The sequence below is a fragment of the Loxodonta africana genome, chromosome 24 (genome assembly GCF_030014295.1).
Source record: "Loxodonta africana isolate mLoxAfr1 chromosome 24, mLoxAfr1.hap2, whole genome shotgun sequence".
Classification (NCBI taxonomy): Eukaryota; Metazoa; Chordata; class Mammalia; order Proboscidea; family Elephantidae; genus Loxodonta; species Loxodonta africana.
In genome coordinates this window covers 45,173,224-45,191,685 of record NC_087365.1, presented here as the reverse complement: position 1 = coordinate 45,191,685, position 18,462 = coordinate 45,173,224, and the positions used below count along the sequence as shown (strand labels likewise).

The 18,462-nt window shown below is 44.8% G+C and overlaps 1 protein-coding gene across 4 annotated transcripts in view; it reads right to left on the bottom strand.

Moving 5' to 3' along the window:
- The window catches only part of DNTTIP1 (deoxynucleotidyltransferase terminal interacting protein 1), a 28,574-nt gene extending 10,693 nt beyond the window's left edge, over positions 1 to 17,881 (bottom strand). For 3 of the 4 annotated variants that reach the window (XR_010319294.1, XM_064276131.1, XM_064276130.1), the window contains exons 1-4: positions 17,492 to 17,611; positions 16,889 to 16,959; positions 15,185 to 15,281; positions 8,042 to 8,140 (exon numbers count right to left, since the gene is read on the bottom strand). Coding sequence is in view for 3 of the 4 variants with exons in the window: in XM_064276131.1 (XP_064132201.1) it covers positions 8,042 to 8,140; positions 15,185 to 15,281; positions 16,889 to 16,959; positions 17,492 to 17,596 (372 nt within the window). In the remaining variant the exon portion in view is untranslated. Of the gene's footprint in view, positions 1 to 8,041; positions 8,141 to 15,184; positions 15,282 to 16,888; positions 16,960 to 17,491; positions 17,612 to 17,786 lie in introns of those variants that run through there. The other variant, XM_064276132.1, reaches the window with a different exon arrangement.
- Positions 17,882 to 18,462: the final 581 nt, after the last annotated feature.

Sequence of the window (18,462 nt, the reverse complement as noted above, 5' to 3'; positions counted from 1 at the left end):
ACACAAAGAAGGTAATTTTGGATCACAATAAATGCTCTCAAGGAAACAAAACAAAACAAAAAACCCAGGCAGCTGTGACAGAGAATCAGCTGAGGGCAGGGCTACTTCAGAGTGGTCAGGGCAGGCCTTGCTGAGAAGGTAGCCTCTGAGGTGAGCTGTGAAGGAGAAGGAGCCAGCTATCAAGAGAGCTGAGGAGAAGTCTGTTTCAGCAAGGAAGAGAGCACAAACCCTCAGGTGGGAACAGGCTGATTTGAGGGAGAAAAAGAAGGCCTGGCAAGTAGCGGGCAAAGGGAAGGGTGGTATGTGAGGAGTGTGGTGAGGTGGGGAAGGGGGGCCGTGGAGGCCATGTGAAGAGCTTGGTTTCCAGGACCTCTTGGAGCGGCACTGGACAATGCTGAGCAAACCCTTCTTGAAGCACTTTTCTACCAGCTCCTGGGGCCATCCTTTCCCAGCTTCCCTCCTACTTCTCTGGCCGCTCATCCTTAGTCTTCTTTGCTGGCTTATCCTCTTCTGTCTGGGTCTTTTCCTTCTATCCTCTCTCATTAGACATTCTATCTACTCTCATCTATGTGCACAGCTTCACTTGGCAACTATGAACAGCCTGTTCCATGTCTCTGCTTGGATGTCTCAAATTTGCTAAGTCCAAAACTGAACTCATAATCTCCTCCAAACCGTCTCTTTCTAGTAAAGAGTGTACTTACGCAGACATTTGTGTGGTAATATAATTAATGTCTGTCTGCCTAACTAGGCTGTAAGTTTTATGAGAGCAGGTACCATGTCTGTACATTTGTCATTTGTTCATTCATTCATTCACTTGCTCAATCTTTCAATAATCACTTAATGTACACATATTAAGGGCCATATTCACAGCAATAAACAAGATCAGGCCTCAGCTCTTGTAAAGCTCAGATTTTAGCAGAGATGGGAGTGGGAAGCAGAGAGAAAATAAACAAAAAAAAAAGAATTTTAGATTGAAATAAATGAAGTGAGGGAAACAGACAAATGAAGTTATAGACAGTAACGGGAGGTGGGGGGCCTATTTTGGGTAGAGTAGTCAGGAAAGGCCTCTCCAAGAAGGTGATATTTAAGCAAAGACCTGAACAACAAAAAAGAAGGAGCCAGCTATGTACAGAGTTAGGGGCAGAATATTCCAGGCACTGAGAATAGCAAGTGCAAAGGCCCGAGCTTGGTGTGCTGGAGGAATGGACGGGAGTTCAGCGTGGCAGGAACATAGTGAGTAAGGGGGAGATGGGGTGGGATGCAGTTAGAGAAAGAGGCAGGAGCTGGTTCAGACAGGCTCTGTGGTTCAGGGGAAGGTGTTTGCATTGTATCTGGCTGGCCATGGCAAGTCCTTAAAGGGTTTTAAGGAAGGAAGTGGTAACACAACTGGCTTCACTTTAAAGAGGTCAGTCTGGCTGCTGTGTGAGAAGATGGACTGGAGGTGGGCAACAGTGGACGCAGCACAGAGCTGAGATACACATTGGGAATCAAGAGCAGTTAAATGGGCTTCAAAACCACTGGACTAGATGAAATCACCTAGAAAGAGAGTGAGCCACAGAAGACAAGGGGTCTGAGGTCTTAACTTGGGAATGTGCCAACAGTTAGGTCAGGTAAAGAAGATGAACTTGAGAAAGCTCAGTAAAGGCCAGGAGGTGAGACAGGAAAATGTTCCAAGAAAGATGAAACGATCCATGGCGACAGATGCCACCAAGAAGCTGAGTAAGTCAAAGACAGTAAGGGTCCACAGTGTTTGACAACTTGTAGGTTTCTGGTGACCCTGATAAAAGGGGCTCCAGCAAATTGGTTGGGGCTGAAGCCAAAACATACTGAATAGGAGGTAAGAAAGTGGAGCCAGTGATTCTTGGCAACCTTTCCTGATGTCTGGCTGTAAAAGGGAACAGAAAAATAGTGTGGGAGCTGGAGAGGATTCTGGGGTCAAGGGTGGTCTGTTTTTGCTCATTGTTGTATTCCCAGTGCCTCAATGAATGAACACATATGTATAAAAACATGTGTGAGTCCCTAGGTGGTACAAATGGTTAACATGTTTGGCCACTAACCAAAAGGTTGGAGGTTCAAGCCCACCCAGAGATGCCTCCAAAGAAGAGCCTGGTGATCTGCTTCTGAAACATAAGTCATTGAAAACCTTATGGAGTGTAGGTCTGCTGTGACCCACGTGGGGTAGACCTGATTCAGAGTTTACGGAGTGTAGTTCTACCGTGACACACGTGGGGCACACCTGATTCGGAGTTTATGGAGTGTAGTTCTACTGTGACACACGTGGGGCAGACCTGATTCGGAGTTTATGGAGTGTAGGTCTGCTGTGACACACATGGGGTAGACCTGATTCGGAGTTTATGGAGTGTAGTTCTACCGTGACACACGTGGGGTAGACCTGATTTGGAGTTTATGGAGTGTAGTTCTACCGTGACACACGTGGGGTAGACCTGATTCAGAGTTTATGGAGTGTAGTTCTACTGTGACACACGTGGGGCAGACCTGATTCAAAGTTTATGGAGTGTAGGTCTGCTGTGACACATATGGGGTAGACCTGATTCGGAGTTTATGGAGAGGAGTTCTACCGTGACACACATGGGGTAGACCTGATTCGGAGTTTATGGAGTGTAGTTCTACCGTGACACACGTGGGGCAGAGATGATTCGGAGTGTATGGAGTGTAGTTCTACCGTGACACACATGGGGCAGAGATGATTCGGAGTTTATGGAGTGTAGTTCTACCATGACACATGTGGGGCAGAGATGATTCGGAGTGTATGGAGTGTAGTTCTACCGTGACACACGTGGGGCAGACATGATTCGGAGATTATGGAGTGTAGTTCTACCGTGACACACGTGGGTAGACAAGATTCGGAGTTGGCTTGACAGCAGCTGGCTTTGGTTTTGGAAGGAAACACATCAAAATGTCAAAAGAAATTATTGTTTTTAATTTTCTTCCTTAAAATTTGTATTTTCTAGTTTTAGTGTAATAGCAGCAGGTAACACTGAGTCTTTAGTTATCGATCTACATGCTTTAAGTGGGTATACCCTAAATGAGTAGCTGAGGAGATCAGGGAATACTACTGAGATGGTCAAGATGTGGTCTCAGAAGTGAAAACAAGCAAATAGAGTCAAAAGAAAGCAAATCGAGTAAAAAAAGCAAATCAAGCAAAACTAAGAAAAAAATCTAACTGCCTTATGTTCGTTCTGAAGAATCTGTTAATACAACAAGATGTTCTGCATATAGTTTAAAAAGGAGGACCCCAAGGAGATTCAAGGTATTCTGGCCCCTGAAAGCTTGACTCTGTTGTGAGGCAAAATTATGAATGTAAATACCGTGTATTTAATATGTAGTATGTTTTGTGCTGTACGTACGTGCACTGTGTTGCTAATAGTTTATGTATACTATCTCATTTAACCCTCATGGCAAATCACAGGTGGGGAAGTGGTCTTAACCCCAACTTTAGAGATGAGGAAATTGAGGCTCAGAATGGTTAACAGACTAGTTTCAAGTTTCTTGATTTATCTTGTTTCACGTTGCATGAGGATGAAATAGCTCTTTGGGCTCCGACCTGATAACGACCAAACAACCTTCTGTTCTACACTCTGGCTTTCCAGTTACATCAGTACTGGAAAGGGGGAACCCTAGAGGGTGGACAAGGGGATTCAGGAGGTTGGAAACGTACAGCCATTCACGGAGTACAGTTATGCCCAATTCACTTAAATTTCACCTTCACCTTCATCTTTCCTAAATTCCTTTCCAAACCGATCTCCTCACTGCAATCTTTTCCATTCTTCTGTTTAAAAGTCCACATTTTTTGCTGGGCAGAGCCAACATGGCACTACAGACAGAAGCACCATGCTGTCTCTCTGCAGGAAAGACCCGAAAAACGAAATAAACAAATACAAATGTCAATCCTGGAACCCTAAATACCAAATGAAGGAATAAAGAACTCAACCAAGCACCGAATGGAATGAGAAACTGACAGAGAACAAGGACAGCCACAGAGTGGAGGTCCCCTACCAGCTAATGTGGCTGGATTTGCCATCTTGGACTACAGCCACCAAAGAACTCAGACAAGGAGTACGGGAAGGCAACTTCATGGAGTTCCCACGGGAGACAGGGCAGCTGGTAACCAGGGATACACGCCTTCCCATCCCCCACCCTTCTTCTCTGTACGAAGCCTCTGCTGTTTGGTAACGGGCCATGGTTGCTTGGTTGTAGTGATACCAGCTCACTGCCACCAATGTCTGCCCTGCCCTCATCGGGCAGTCCTTTCAGTGCCATTTTTTGCTTGCTTGTTTTTTTTTTTTTTTGGTTTGTATTTTTGTTTGTTTTTTGGGCTTTTTTTTGTTGGTTCTCTCTCTCTCTCTTTTCCCCCATCCACACAGCCTCATGGGCTACCCCCAATTTCTTGGCGGGCTGCGCTGTACCACTCAGCTGGAGAGCAGCTGGCATATGGCCTCCTGGGATCTGCACCACCTCCACAGGCTGGCTTCCTCAGCACCGTAATCTTTAATTTATCTTTTCCCTTCTACCTCCCACCTAGGCCCTGCACTGCCCCTGTCCCTTCCTGACAGGCTGTGCCATGCCACCCGGCGAGATAGACATCAGCTCGCAGCCACTCCAATGCCGCCCTGCCCCCAATGGTCAGCTCCCCCACCACCATATTTTTATTTGATTGGTTGATTGTTGGTTTCTTCTCTCTCTTCTCCCTCTTCCTCTCCTTTCTCCCACCCACCTAGGCCCGCATGCCACCCATGCCACTTCTCAACAGGCTAAGCAACATGGCTTGGCTAGAGAGCCAGCAGCACATAGCCTTGTTGGGTCTGCCCCGCTCCCATCCACCGAATCCTACAGCGTTGACCTTTTACTTTTTTTTTTTTTTAATAAATATTCATTTTTTTCCTTCATTTTTTGCTTTTTACTTCTTTTTTACTTTTGTTTCTCTCTCTTCTTCCTCTTCTTTCACCCACCCACTTAGCTCTGTCTATCACATCCTCTCTCTTCCCTTCTGGCTAGCTACACTGTGTGCCGAGTGCCATTCCCCCAAGCGGTATGACGTGGTTCCCTGGACTCTGCCCTGAACTGCCCTCCAGCCCCGCCCTGTCACCCCCAAGTTTGTGCTGCAAACTACCCATTCCTGCCCCTCTACCCTCGCTGGACCGGCCCTGTGCACCATAGCGCAGTGACCGGGCCTGCCCACCTGGACGAGGTAGTGAGAAGTATCGTACCCACAAGCGAGCAAGCAACAAAACACACCCGGCTTGCCTGCCCAGATGTAACCAAATAAAAAAGGAGGATGAAACAATCAAATCTACAATCAATAAATGAAAAAAAAAAAAAAAAAAAAAACAATTCCTGAATGTCCCAAAGACAGGAAACAATATCAAAACATATAAAAAACAGGAGAAGATGGCTCTAGAAAACGACCAAAATAAAATACCAGATGACCTTCTGCTAGAAGAAAAGGCACTAGAACTACCTGATAGTGAATTAAAAACTCTAATATTCAGGGTTCTCCAACAGAGGAATGAAAATGCAGACAAAAATAAGAAAAAATAGACAAAATCATGGAAAAGACAGACAAAACAATGGAAGAAATCAGGAAAATAATACAGGAACAAAATATCAAAATAAATAACTAGAAAGCATACAAAAACAGCATTAGAAATCTAAAAGATAAACAAGATTTTATAAATGGTTAGTGCAATAAAGGTTTTAGGAGCAAATGTGAAACAATGCAAGACAGGATCAGCAAAATTGAAGACAAATCCTTGGATACCACTTTGTTTGAGCAAAAATCAGAGGAAGAAAATGATGAAACTCTAAGAACACAGAAACAATCAAAAGCAAAAATCTGTGTTCGATCAGCACACCAGACGGGGAGAAAACGGAAAACACGGAGGGGGTCACCGAAGATTTGCTGACAGAAAACTCCCCGTATATCATGAAAGATGAAAAGCTGACCATCGATGAAGCTCAACAAACCCCATATAGAACAGACCCCAGAAGAAAAACACCAAGACATATAATCACACTCGCTAAAACCAAAGACAAAGAAAGAATTCTGGGAGCAGCTTGAGAAAAATGAAAAGTCACATACAAAGGGGGAACAGTAAGACTAGACTTTGATTACTTGGCAGAAACCATGCAGGCAAGAAGGCAATGGGATGACATATACAAAATCTTAAAAGAAAAAAACTGCCAACCAAGAATAATGTATCTTGCAAAACTCTTGGTCAAATATGATGGCGAAATTAGGACATTTCCGGATAAACACAAATTAAGGGAATATATAAAAACCAAACCAAACTTACAAGAATTATTTAAGCGAGTGCTTCAATTAGAGAACCAACAACATCAGACAACCATCTAAATCTAGCACGTAAGACAGCACCAGCCAGACACCCACCCAGATAACGAACTCTCAGGGAGAAAACAAAACTAAAAAATTCACAGCAGAGGACCAGAAGAGTCAATCTGTAAGTGACAACAATGTCAGAACAATAAAACAGGGAACAAACAGTGTGGGTATAGAACTTTCAAACTGATAGCAAGTCAAGGTGTTATCAAGTAATAGAAGACTGGTTTAAACTTAAGAAGATAGGAGTAAATTTCAAGGTAATCAGAAAGAAAGTTAACAAACCTACTCATCAAAATAAGAAAGCAAACATAAAGTCTCAGTAAATATCCACATATTTAATTTGGCTTGTAGCGCTCTGCTTGATTTGGCCTTGGCCAGCCTGATCAACAGACATTCTTCTCTTCATTGTCTGAGAGCCAGCAGTACTGGCTTCCTTCTGTTCTTTGGACATATTATGCTCCCCTGGGCTCTGCCCCCTATGGCATCCTGTCTCATTGCCTTAGCTAGTTACAGGACTTATAACAGTTTGTAATTATAGATACAGTGTATGGTTATCTGAGTGATGCCAGTGGCTCTGAGGGCAAGGACTATGTCTATCCTGCACACCACTGTTGGAATCTGGCATAGTACCTGGCATATAGAAGGTACTCAGTCAAGATTGGTTGAACAAATAAATAAATTTAAGAAAGCATTTTGGGATGTAAATGAGAATGGAGGGTTTTATAAATTTAATCTTGATTCAGCTCAAACTTATAAATGATAAATATTATTATAACTATTCTTAAATAATAAAAAATACTAGCAAACGTCTGTACTTTATCATCAGCAAATGTTATAATGATCATGACATACTGCAGTCCCAGATGAGCGGGTGAATTTAATACTCTACCAGAACCAGACTGGCTTTCTGTCGATCTGCACCAGTGAGATAAGAGTTCTATCCTTTCGAAGCTGAGGTCCAGGCCCTGGTTACTCCTTTCAAAGGCTGTGCCTGAGTAGACAGCCAGCCAACCTCCCAGAAGACAACTGTCTCGTCTTACTACCCTCAAAGGCTGAACTCAAGCTAGTCCTCCTGGCTCTGATGATGAAGAAATTTCCATCTTTGATGGCTAATGGTTTCACAATCAAGCAGAGAATCTGGGTGATGCTGACAATTCCTATTAATAACAGCAGTTGACACATGTAAACAGGTTCATTACTATCTTGGGAACATAGGCATTTATAGGCCTGAGGTCATGCCTCCTGCCCACACTTTGAGAGGCAGGGAGGCAGAAAGAGTGATAGTCCCCACAATGCCAAAAGGAGCCAGGACTCCTGGAGGGTGACTGACCAAGCACTTGCAGAAGTGAGACAGACTTCAGCTATTCTACCTCTTGCTTGTTCCAAGCCACAATTTCTTCCTCTGTAAAATAGGGACCAACATGTGCCTTCTGTATAGGGTTTCTTCTGAGATGCAAATGAAGTAATGAATCATCGAACACAGTACCTGGCATATAACTTTACTAGATAAATGTTAGCTTCCCTTTCCCTTTCCTTCTTGTTAGCAACAGCTCCAAGCCCTATCTGGATGTAAATGGCTTGTTGAGTATTCCCAAAGGAACCACAAATGATGAAAACATATTTCTTAGCAGATCCCTGAGGGCGAAGCCTTGTGGCTACATCTCATCTCCTAGGTCTCACCTGCTCCAAGCAGCTGCGACAGGCCTCCTGGATCAGCTGCTCTGCATTCACTCCTTCCCCAATGTTGTCTCGTACATTCATTGCTGCCTTCTGGAAGAACTAGAGAGAAGCACAACAGAAGACAGGTTCAGAGGTCCTGCCACGTTTGCATCAATCTGAAGGAAAAAGGATATTAAAAAAAAAAGCTTTCACCCTAACTCTCAAACAGAAGGGGAAAGCAATTATGAGCATGGCTTTGGGACCAGACAGATTGAGATTCATATCCCAGGGTCTACTGCTTTCCACTGTACTCCCTCTCTTAAAGATGTAATCATGGAGGTGCCCCAAGGATGGTCACCACAGCACTAATGTGCAAAATCAAAGCTTGACCTTAATGTCCAGTCTACCTACAGATTAAATAAACTGTGGCATATCCACACAAAGAAATACTATGCAACTGTTCAAAACGACAGTAAATCATTAAAAATGACAGCAGCCTGTTTTGCTGTTAGCTGCCACTGCGTCGATTCGGACTCATCACCATGTGTTACAGAGTAGAGCTGCTCCATAGGGTTTTCTTGGCTGTAATCTTAACAGAAGCCCATCTTCTGCAGTACCACTAGATGGGTTCGGGTTCGAAGTGACAACCTTTAGGTTAGCAGTAGAGTACAAACCGTTTGCGCCACCTAGGGACCTGATGATGGTATAGGAGAAAAATGGTACAAAATGGTATTCATGATACATAGCCAAGTGAAGGAAACAAAAGGAGTCCTGGTAGCGCAGTGGCTCTGAGCTTGGCTGCTGACTGTAAGGTTGGTGCTTCAAACCCACCAGCTGCTCCACCGAAGAATGATGTGGCAGTCTGCTTCCATAAAGATTACAGCCTTGGAAACTATGGGGCAGTTCTTCTCTGTGCAATAGGATTGCTGTGAGTTGAAGCTGACTTGGTGGCAACGGATTTGTTTTGGCTTTAGTTGAAGGAAGCAAGTTATAAGAATTTGGCTCATATAGTATGAACCTGTTTATGTAATACAGCAAAAAATAAACACACATAGACAAAAGGACTATAAAGATATATATTAAAGGAACAGTGGTGAGATTATGGATTATTATTTTCTTCTTGTTTATCTATATTCTCTTAATTTTTATAATGTACATGTATTACTTCTGTAGCAAGAAAAAAAGAATGTCAGTGCCTGAAATGAACAGGCCAGGGGGAGGCCAGAGAAGATCCAGATCACAGAAAGTCCTAATTGAATTTTGACTTTCCTCAATCTGAAAGAAACATCCGTGGAATGGGGGAAATGTGAACTGGCAAGGACACCAGGATGCCAGCTGCCCCAACTTGCTGGGGAAAGCCGAAGCTTTCATGGCTGGATACGTGGGACAGCTTCAGCCTGAAAACACCAGCAGACAAGGTGACATGAGGCCCCAAACCAAAGCACTTGGGAAAACAGTCACAGAACCCAAGTCACATCTCTAGATGACAGTGTCAGTTCTGTCAGAGCGTAGTAAAATTCTAGACCCTATCACCAATGCCCCTAACATGAGAGACAACTATGGGGATATATGCTACTTTATATTCAGCAAGGTCAACTGCCTGTGTTGTTAACATCAAACCAAGGAGAGGAGTGTGAAAAGACTGGGCTAGAGACCTCAAGAGTTTAGGAGGGAAATACTTCAGACCAAATGAAATGGAGTGATCAGATGAGTTTGATCTTAAAACAAAAAACTGGAGTTTAATTCTGGTGCTAAATATTGATTACTGGCTAAGTAAAGCCAGCTAAAGTAATCTGGACACTTTACAGTCAGTCTATGAGGTGGGCAGTGCAATGAATACTGGGTGATTGTGCGCTACCTCTGGACATGAGAATGAAATTAGCTTACGAACGAGGTGTTCTCAAACACTCTTGGTAGAAATTTAAGATGGCAGAACCTTTCTGGAAGGAAAGATGTGTTTTCTCTTTTACCCACCAACTTCATCTCTAGGAATCTATCCCCCAGAAATCCTCTCCCAAGTGAAGAAAGAGGTACATTCAAGGTGTTCACTGTAATACTGTTTGCAACAGAGAAAAACTGGAAACAAGCGAAACGTTCGAGGCGCTGGCTAATTACGCTGCACCCATACAACAGACCATTCTGCAACTGTTACAAGTGAATCAGGATGAGCTATATGTACTGACCACTAACTGAAACATGCCCAAAATATACTGTGAAGTGAAAACACGTTGTAGAATCAAAAAAACCAAATCAAACCAAACCCGCTGCCGTGGAGTCAACACTGACTCATATCAACCCTACAGGACAGAGTAGAATGGCCCCACAGAGTTTACAAGGAGCGCGTGGTGATTCAAACTGCTGACCTTTTGGTTAGCTGCCGTAGCTCTTAACCACTACACCAACAAGGGTTTCTGGTTGTAGAACAGTGTATGTAAAATGATTCTAATTTTTTTTAAACATACATAGGCACAAATAAACCTGGGAAACCATGTAGCCACTATTAACAGTTGGTATCTCAGGGAGGTGAGTTTTAGTGACCTTCAGTTTTCATTTTTTTTAATATCTATATTATTTTTCCAACATTTTCTTATGAAAATTTTCAAACATACAGAAAAGTTGCAGGAATTACTCAATGAACACCCAAATACACACACCCAGAACCTAAATGTAAGATCTGGCTGTATCTGTTTCATCATATTTGCATCCATTTACCCATTTCTCTATTATCCATATGATTAATTTTTTTTTTAAAAACAGGGATATGCATTTAGTAACCAGAAAAACAATCAATAAAGATTAACTTGGTCTTAGCTAAGCTCAGTCGTATCTAAAACTTACTTACCCTAAAACATTTCAAGGAAATGGGTAGCTGAGATTTGGGAACATTGTCAAAAGATCAGATAAGGTCAATCTGTAAACGTGTAAGCTGTGAATTTCTCTGAAGCTATAATGCCTAACGCTGTAAGCTACAATTAAGCTATCTGTACCTTTTCTGAAAACAAATGCGATAAGGAGGGATCTTCACAGACTGGAAAAGCAGGGAGCTCAGAGCTACAAACTGTGCTTATTGCAGCTTTTGTCCAGGAGGAAAGTCCCTGAATCATGGTATCTGCTACTGGGAAGCAACAAGGAAAAGGGTTTGAAGGCAGATGGTCCTGGACTAAGTCTTGTCCTGGTCTCTTCACAGTGGCTTAACCTCTTTATTTCTGCATATGGACAGGTGTGAGGTGTGATAAAGCATGGTGCAAAAATTAAATTAGGGACAGTGATAACCAGGAGGAGACCTAGTGGTGCAGTGGTTAAGGGTTCTGCTGCTAACCAAAAGGTCAGCAGTTCAAATCCACCAGTCACTCCTTGGAAACTATGGGACACTTCTATTCTGTCCTATAGGGTCGCTATGAGTCGGAACTGACTCAATGGCACATAACAACAACAACAAACAATAGCCAGGGTACACTGGGGGTGGTGGCTGGGGGTCAACCATAGTAGGCCATATGTGCCACGTTAAGGACTTCGGATTTTGCCCAGAAGACAATGGGAAGTCGCTGAGGGATTTTAAGTAGGGGAGTGACACCCTCAGATTTACATTTTAGAGACTACTCTGGCAGTATTGATAAAATAGAGGCATTTAGGGATTATAGCAGAAGTCCGGGTGAGGCATAACATAGGCCTGAATCAAGGCAGACGCAAGCGAGAATAGGGTGTATTTGACAGACTGAAGTAGAATGCACAGGACTCAACCGGATATGGAAGATGAAAGAGAAGACAGGGTTCCTGGTTTCTATGTGAATGGTGGTACTGTTCAAACTTAGCGTGTCCAGAACCGAGCTCCTGCTTTCCCCTGCTTGTTCCTGTCTTCCTCATATCAAGTAAATGGCAATTCCATTTTTGCAGTTGCTCAGGACAATTAATCTGGGAGTTGTTTATTTCTTTTCTTTCATCCGACACATCTGAATCCTAGCGTATCCTGTAGCTACCTTTAAAATACATATAGAATCTGATTCTTTCCCAATGTCTTTACTGCTAATACCCAAGCCACGGTTACCTCTTGGACCACCTCTCCTATTGCTCAGTCTGCTCCAGCCCCACTGGCCGATTTGTTGCTTTGACAATGCCAAGCACACTCCTGCCACAGGGCCCGTGCCCTTGCTCCGTCTGCCTGGACTACTTTTCCCCAGGTATTTGCGTGGCTTGCTGTTTTCTCACTTCACTAAGGTCTCTGCTCAGGAAAGGGGTTCTAGCCACAATACATAAAATAGCATCCCTGTTTCCTACTGCTTACTTTTTTCCCGACCTCCTCTGTCATTCTCTAACATAGCACGTATTTGTTTAAAGAGAGTACTCTACGTTTTATATTGATCCCAAATCACATAAGGTGTAAGTCACTATTATGCTTTCAAAGTAGAGATATATAAGGACTCATAATGTGAACTCAGAAATACGTCTACCTCTGTGAGGCTCTCTAACGTTACCATCCGTTGCCATGGAGCCGACTCCAACTCACAGCAACGCTATTACTAAGTTATTATAAACCTGTCACTAGAAAGTTATTTAGAAAATTTCTCAACTTAGACATAGAAGCATGTGAAGTATGTGAAGAACGTAAACGACCTTTAAGTTCACTTTGAGCTGGCATGCTGTGACCAAGAAAACAGAACCTAGGTAATCTTTGTAAACTAACCTTAAGACATAAGGCTAAACAACCTCTCCAATCTCTAATCTTGAAGGGAAGAGGTGAAATTTAGCTAATCTCTAACCCTGGACAGGAGATATAACATACTAGTCTTTCATGTCACAGTGGCCCTTATTGTGTGAGGCCAAGGTGAGAATTTCACATGTAAACCCTGAATTTCTGCACACTCACTGACAGAAGGCAGAGGCAGTGATCTTTCTCTAGTCCCTTGCTCTCCCTGAACACCGAGAGCCTGCTGAGACTCTGCCTGCTACTGCTGACCTCAGGCCCTAGCTCTGAGGGACCTCTGCCAAGTTCAAGCCACATCAAGCCTTCCTCCCAAGACCTTCTGTTAAAGGTAAATACCTGAAATCAAATAAATTTAGACTTTAACCGGTGAACTTATATTGTAATTGCTAATTCTGATTCTCTGGTTCTAAATGAATGTTGTGAGGTCTTACTTGCCTGCCTTGCCATGACTATGTTGCAACAGACTAAACGAGTTTATGCATGTCAAACCTGGGCGTATCTGTATTAACTTCTAACATTAAATCCTACATAACAGAGAGCAAGGGCTTTGCCTGTTTTGATCACTGCCATATCCCCAGTGCCTAGAATAATGCCTAGTATTATGGCAGGCATTCAAAAAATACTTGTTGGATGAACTAATAAATACGAAAGGAAAAGGTTTAGGAAGAAAAACTAAGAGTTCAGTTCTGAACATGCTCAGTTTGAAGCATCCATGGGACATTCAGGTAGAGTCATGTAGAGGTTTATATATGGGCCTAGAAAAGAATTTATATAACAATACCGGTGATATTATTAAAAAAAAAAAAATAACAGCAACATTTGCTGGACACTTACTATGTTCCAGGCACAGGGTTAAGCACATTATACCTCTTTTCATCCTCATAACACCTTGGTGAAAGAGGTATTCAAACTACCTCCAGCGAGGGGAAAAAAGTGCTTGGATTATCAGAATTAGGAAACTTTAGATGGAGTCAACTCTCATAATTTGTAGTAGTTATGTTTTGTAAGAGGAGCCCTGGTGGCACAATGGTTAAGCACTTGACTGCTAACTGAAGGCTGGCAGTTGGAACCCACCAGCTGCTCTGTGGGAGAAAAGACCCGGTGATCTGCTCCTGTAAAGACTGTAGACTAGGAAATCTATGGGGCAGTTCTACTCTGTCCCACTGGGTCACTATGAGTCAGAATTAACTTGACAGCACACAAAACCACCACGATGTTTTACAAAGTCACTGTGAACACTGAACTAGTGAACACTGAACTATTCCTCTAGTGGAAATACGAGGTTAGGTTCCTGCAAGTCCCTGATCATAACATTTTTGTCAACCGATCAATACATACCCTGTTGTTGTTAGGTGCTGATGAGTCGATTCCGACTCATAGCGACCCTATGTACGACAGGATGAAACATTGCCCATTTGTGTGCCATCCTCACAACCACTGCTATGTTTGAGCCCATCACTGCTGCCACCGTGTCAAACCATCTTGTTGAGGGGCCTCCTCTTTTTCACTGACCCTCTATAAGCATGCTATCCTTCTCCAGGGATTAGTCCTTCCTGAAAACATGTCCAAAGTATGTGAGACGAAGTCTTGCCATCTTCGCTTCTGAGCAGCATTCTGGCTGTACTTCTTCCAAGGCAGATTTGTTCATTCTTCTGGCAGTCCATGGTGTGTTCAATATTCTTCACCAACACCATATTGAAGGGCATCAATTCTTCTTTGGTCTTCCTGATTCATAGTCCAGTTTTTGCATGCATATGAAGCAAATGAAAATACATGGCTTGGGTCAGGTGCACCTTAGCCCTCAAGGTGACATCTTTGCTTTTTAACACTTTAAAGAGGTCTTTTGCAGCAGATTTGCCCAATGCAATATGTTGTTTGTTTTATATGTGCTTCTACTTAAAGACAACATATTTAGTGTTGATCCATTATACATTGAACTCAGGGCTAACAGCACTATAACTCGTGCCTGAATGAAGTTTATCTAGCAGGTATTTTCTCTGTAACACGTATCATAGCCTCTTGTGCTTAGAACACTAGATAGCACTGCAGCATTATACTTAGTGGTCATTTTAAACAGTGCAATCACCAATAAAAAACACAAAATGAGAAAAACGTGACACTAAGTACCAGCAAATGGACATTTGTTTGCTGTATGAGAGCTGAAACAAGGCAGAGCATTGCCTAGTTCAACCTTAGCTGGGAACGTGTGCAATGGGAGACTCAAGTTTTTCACTGCTCTGCACGTGTCTGTGAAATGACAGCGAAAGCCCTGTGAGCGTTGATTCTGGGGTTACAAGTACGTTTCAGTGGGCAGGCGAATTAAAAAATATGGAATCTGCGAATAACGAGGATCAGCTCTATCCGTGTTTAGTAGAGATCCAGAGAGGGTGCTGACACAGGGAAGGACTGGGCTGCCCGTAAGTCTTTCTCCCTCTTAATCTTTTGTCCTGGGTTCCTCTCACCTTCATGTACTTGTTGAAGACAGTCTGGATCTCCTCGTTGATACTAGGTTGCAGGACAGCACGGAGGAGGTCCATGGAGATGGCAGGATCTGTGAAACTGCATTAGGAGGGAGACACAGTCGGGGGGTATTAGATAATAATCGACATAAACCAAATCTCCACTTTTCACTTCTTTGTTCACTTCTGACACCAGCTGCCTATGTAGCACTTCCTTCTCTGACCCTAGCCACCTGGAGCTAAGCCAGACCTCACAAGTTAAAAGGACACCATCCTTCAGACTGCCAAATAGGCAGATGCCAGCTGCAAGTTTGGGAGTTCTCACGACACCCTCACTTCTGACCTGCTGGCTACAGGTTTGGGATTTCCCCCTACTCTTTAAGATGCCAGTTGTAAGCTTGGGAGTCCCTCTTGGGCTCCCTCAGTTCTGACCTGCTGGCTCCTACTACTCCTTTGGGCTCGATAATTCACTGGAACGACTCACAGAACTCACAAAAAAGTGCTAGAGTACTTATGATTACAGCTTTATTACAGCAAAAAAAAAAAAAAGGATACAAATGAAGAAGGTCTGGGAGGATTCCCAGTATGGAGTTACCATGTGCCAAAGGATGCACTACCTTCCCACGTGCACTGACGTCTTTCACCAACAAGGAAGCCCATGGAGTTTCTATGCCCAGAACTTCTGTTGGGCGTCTCATTACATAATACAAACTCCAGCCCCTCTTCCCTGAGATCGGCTGATATCACAAGATCATCATGAGGCATCACAAGGTGGGGCTCTCTGGCCTGGCCACCAAGAGGTAATCACTGGGAGGTACATTCCTCTGGCCTAGCAAGCCCCCCACTCCACAGTCCCCTCCACAATAACCTGTCAGGTATGGAGTCCTTATCGAGGACATTTAAACCATTAGGGAAATTCCAAGGTTTTTTTGAGGGGTTATCTCTCAGGAACCGAGGACAAACACCAAATTCTTTGGGTAAAGTCAATGTAAATTCCACAGAAGGCATGTCGGAAACGCACCCTTTCCCAGTCTGCCCAGCTAATTACTGATACAGGATCCTTTAGCAATAACAGATAGCTTTTACTGAGAACTAGCTATGTGCCCAGGTTCTGTGCAAACCACATTAGATCCATGGCTTTATTTCAGTCTCATCACGACTATTTTATGAAATATAATATTCATACAGAAAAGTCCACACACTTTAATACATAACTATAAACACCCACTTAATCATTACCCAGGTCAAGAAATATAACTAACATTAAAAAAGCCCATCTCGTGCTCTCTCCCTTCCCCTAGATGGATACTATTAGCCCCATCTTACTGCTGAGAAAACCAGAGGCTCAGAGACATTACGTGCTATGTCCAAGGTCACCAGTTAATAAATGTCAGAGTCTACATTTGAACCCATTGACTACAGAGCCTGTGCTCTTAATCTCTATGCTATCCTGCCTCCTTAGAGACCACAACCACAATGTCAGCGATCGTAGGCATTGTTTAATCCACCTCTTTCATTTTGTATGCTGAGTTCAGAGGGGGAAGTGACTTGCTCAAGGTCACACAAAGTTACAGAATCTGGCTCTTCTCTTTCCAAGTCCAGAACTCCTTCTACTGGCTGTAAATCTCATCTCGGCCTTGTGCAGCAGGGACTCTAAAGCTGCCATCCAAGTCAGTGCTTAGGAAGTTCCACCCAGGCCAGCCTTACCTTGTCGTCATCTGTGAACGGCGGCCCCTTCGCTGCACCTGTCGGTGCTTTATCATGATATTCCAAGGGTTCTGTGGGGACCAGGGGAGCAGATGTCAATAAGGCCCGTGACACTGGGGTGAGGGTGCCAGGGTGAGTATGAAGTTAAACCTAGACATCCCTGCTTCTCAGACCTCTTCACTGCCTCTCCTTGTGATGGGGGTAGGGCAGCGGTTGGAAGGCTCTGCCAGGGAAGAGGAACCGAGGAAAAGTTCCCTGCCTCAAAAGTCCCATCGCCAGCTTTTCTGTGGCGGTAGGGGAGGGGTTTACCGAGGGCCTACTCTGTGGCAGATGATGTGCTGAACGCTTCACCTGCATTTATCATCCCACTCCCACAACTTTATGAGGCAACTAATCATCTCGGGGGGTTGACAGGGCTAGCCCACGTCACCTAGCTAGGAAGGCGGCAACAGAATTTGAATCCAGGTCGACTGGCTGCGAAAACGCCAACCCCCTCGGCAGCACCAGCCGCCGCGTTCTCTAGCCCGCGGGCCAGTGACCCGGGAGCCCGAGGCCCTGCCGGCCCGAGCCCAGCCCGGCCCTGGCCCCCGGGGGCGCCCTCACCGTGAGAACCAGCTGCCCCGCTGCGCCCGCGTCCCCCCGCTCAGGGCCGCCCCGCTCTGCCCCGCCAGGCCCCCGCGGTTGCTCGGCATCACCAGTGGCCCCCATGGCGCCCCAAGGCCCCACAACTTCAGGCCGACACTGCCACCGGCCGGAAGGTGGCCCCGTGACGTCACTGGGACGCGCCGTTCGCTGGCCCGGAAGCGCGATGCGGCGAGCTGCGGAGTTGCCGTGGGAACCAAACTGCCGCTTCTTAACCTGATCCCGGCCACGGGAAGGCCCTGGGCATGGGGGATACCTGGGTGTTCCTCCCGAGCTGTGCCTCGGGGGTGGACAGTGGGTCTTGGCGAACTTAAAGCGGACGTTCAGCCAAGAGCCGTTCTCTGGATCGGCTAAGGCACGGGGACAAACGCGGTGTAGGAGGAGGGAGCAGATTTCCGTGGGGTGGGGTTAGAGAACAGAGGGGGCGTTCCATACAGCGGCGTCTGCCGTTCAGTCTCTGAAAACTGTGGATTTTAACATGCCCCCCTCCAGCCCCTGGAATTAGAGTGGGGACTAATGCAGGGAACTAAACCAAAAACCTGTTACCGTCAGTCAATTCCGACTCATAGTCTATAGGACGGAGTAGAACTGCCCCATAGAGTTTCCAAGGAGCCCCTGGTGGATTCAAACTGCCAACCATTTGGCTGGCAGCCGTAGCACTTAACCACTATTTTTGCCACCAGTGTTTCCGAGGCAGGGAACGGGAAACCCCAAAAGAGGAAACCTGGGTCATTCCAACTGAAACACCCATCCACCGGGTCTCTCCAGGTTCTTGACCCCAGGTGCTGCCGTTTCTCCTCGGAAGATGACGGAATGAAGTTTGGGTCTTGTCCAATTGACTCCCCCAGCCCCAGGAAGCTGGGCTTCTCTCCCCAGAGACTGGTGCCTCTGGCTCGGTTGGGGTTGGAGAGGCTTAACAGCTGTCGAGTGTG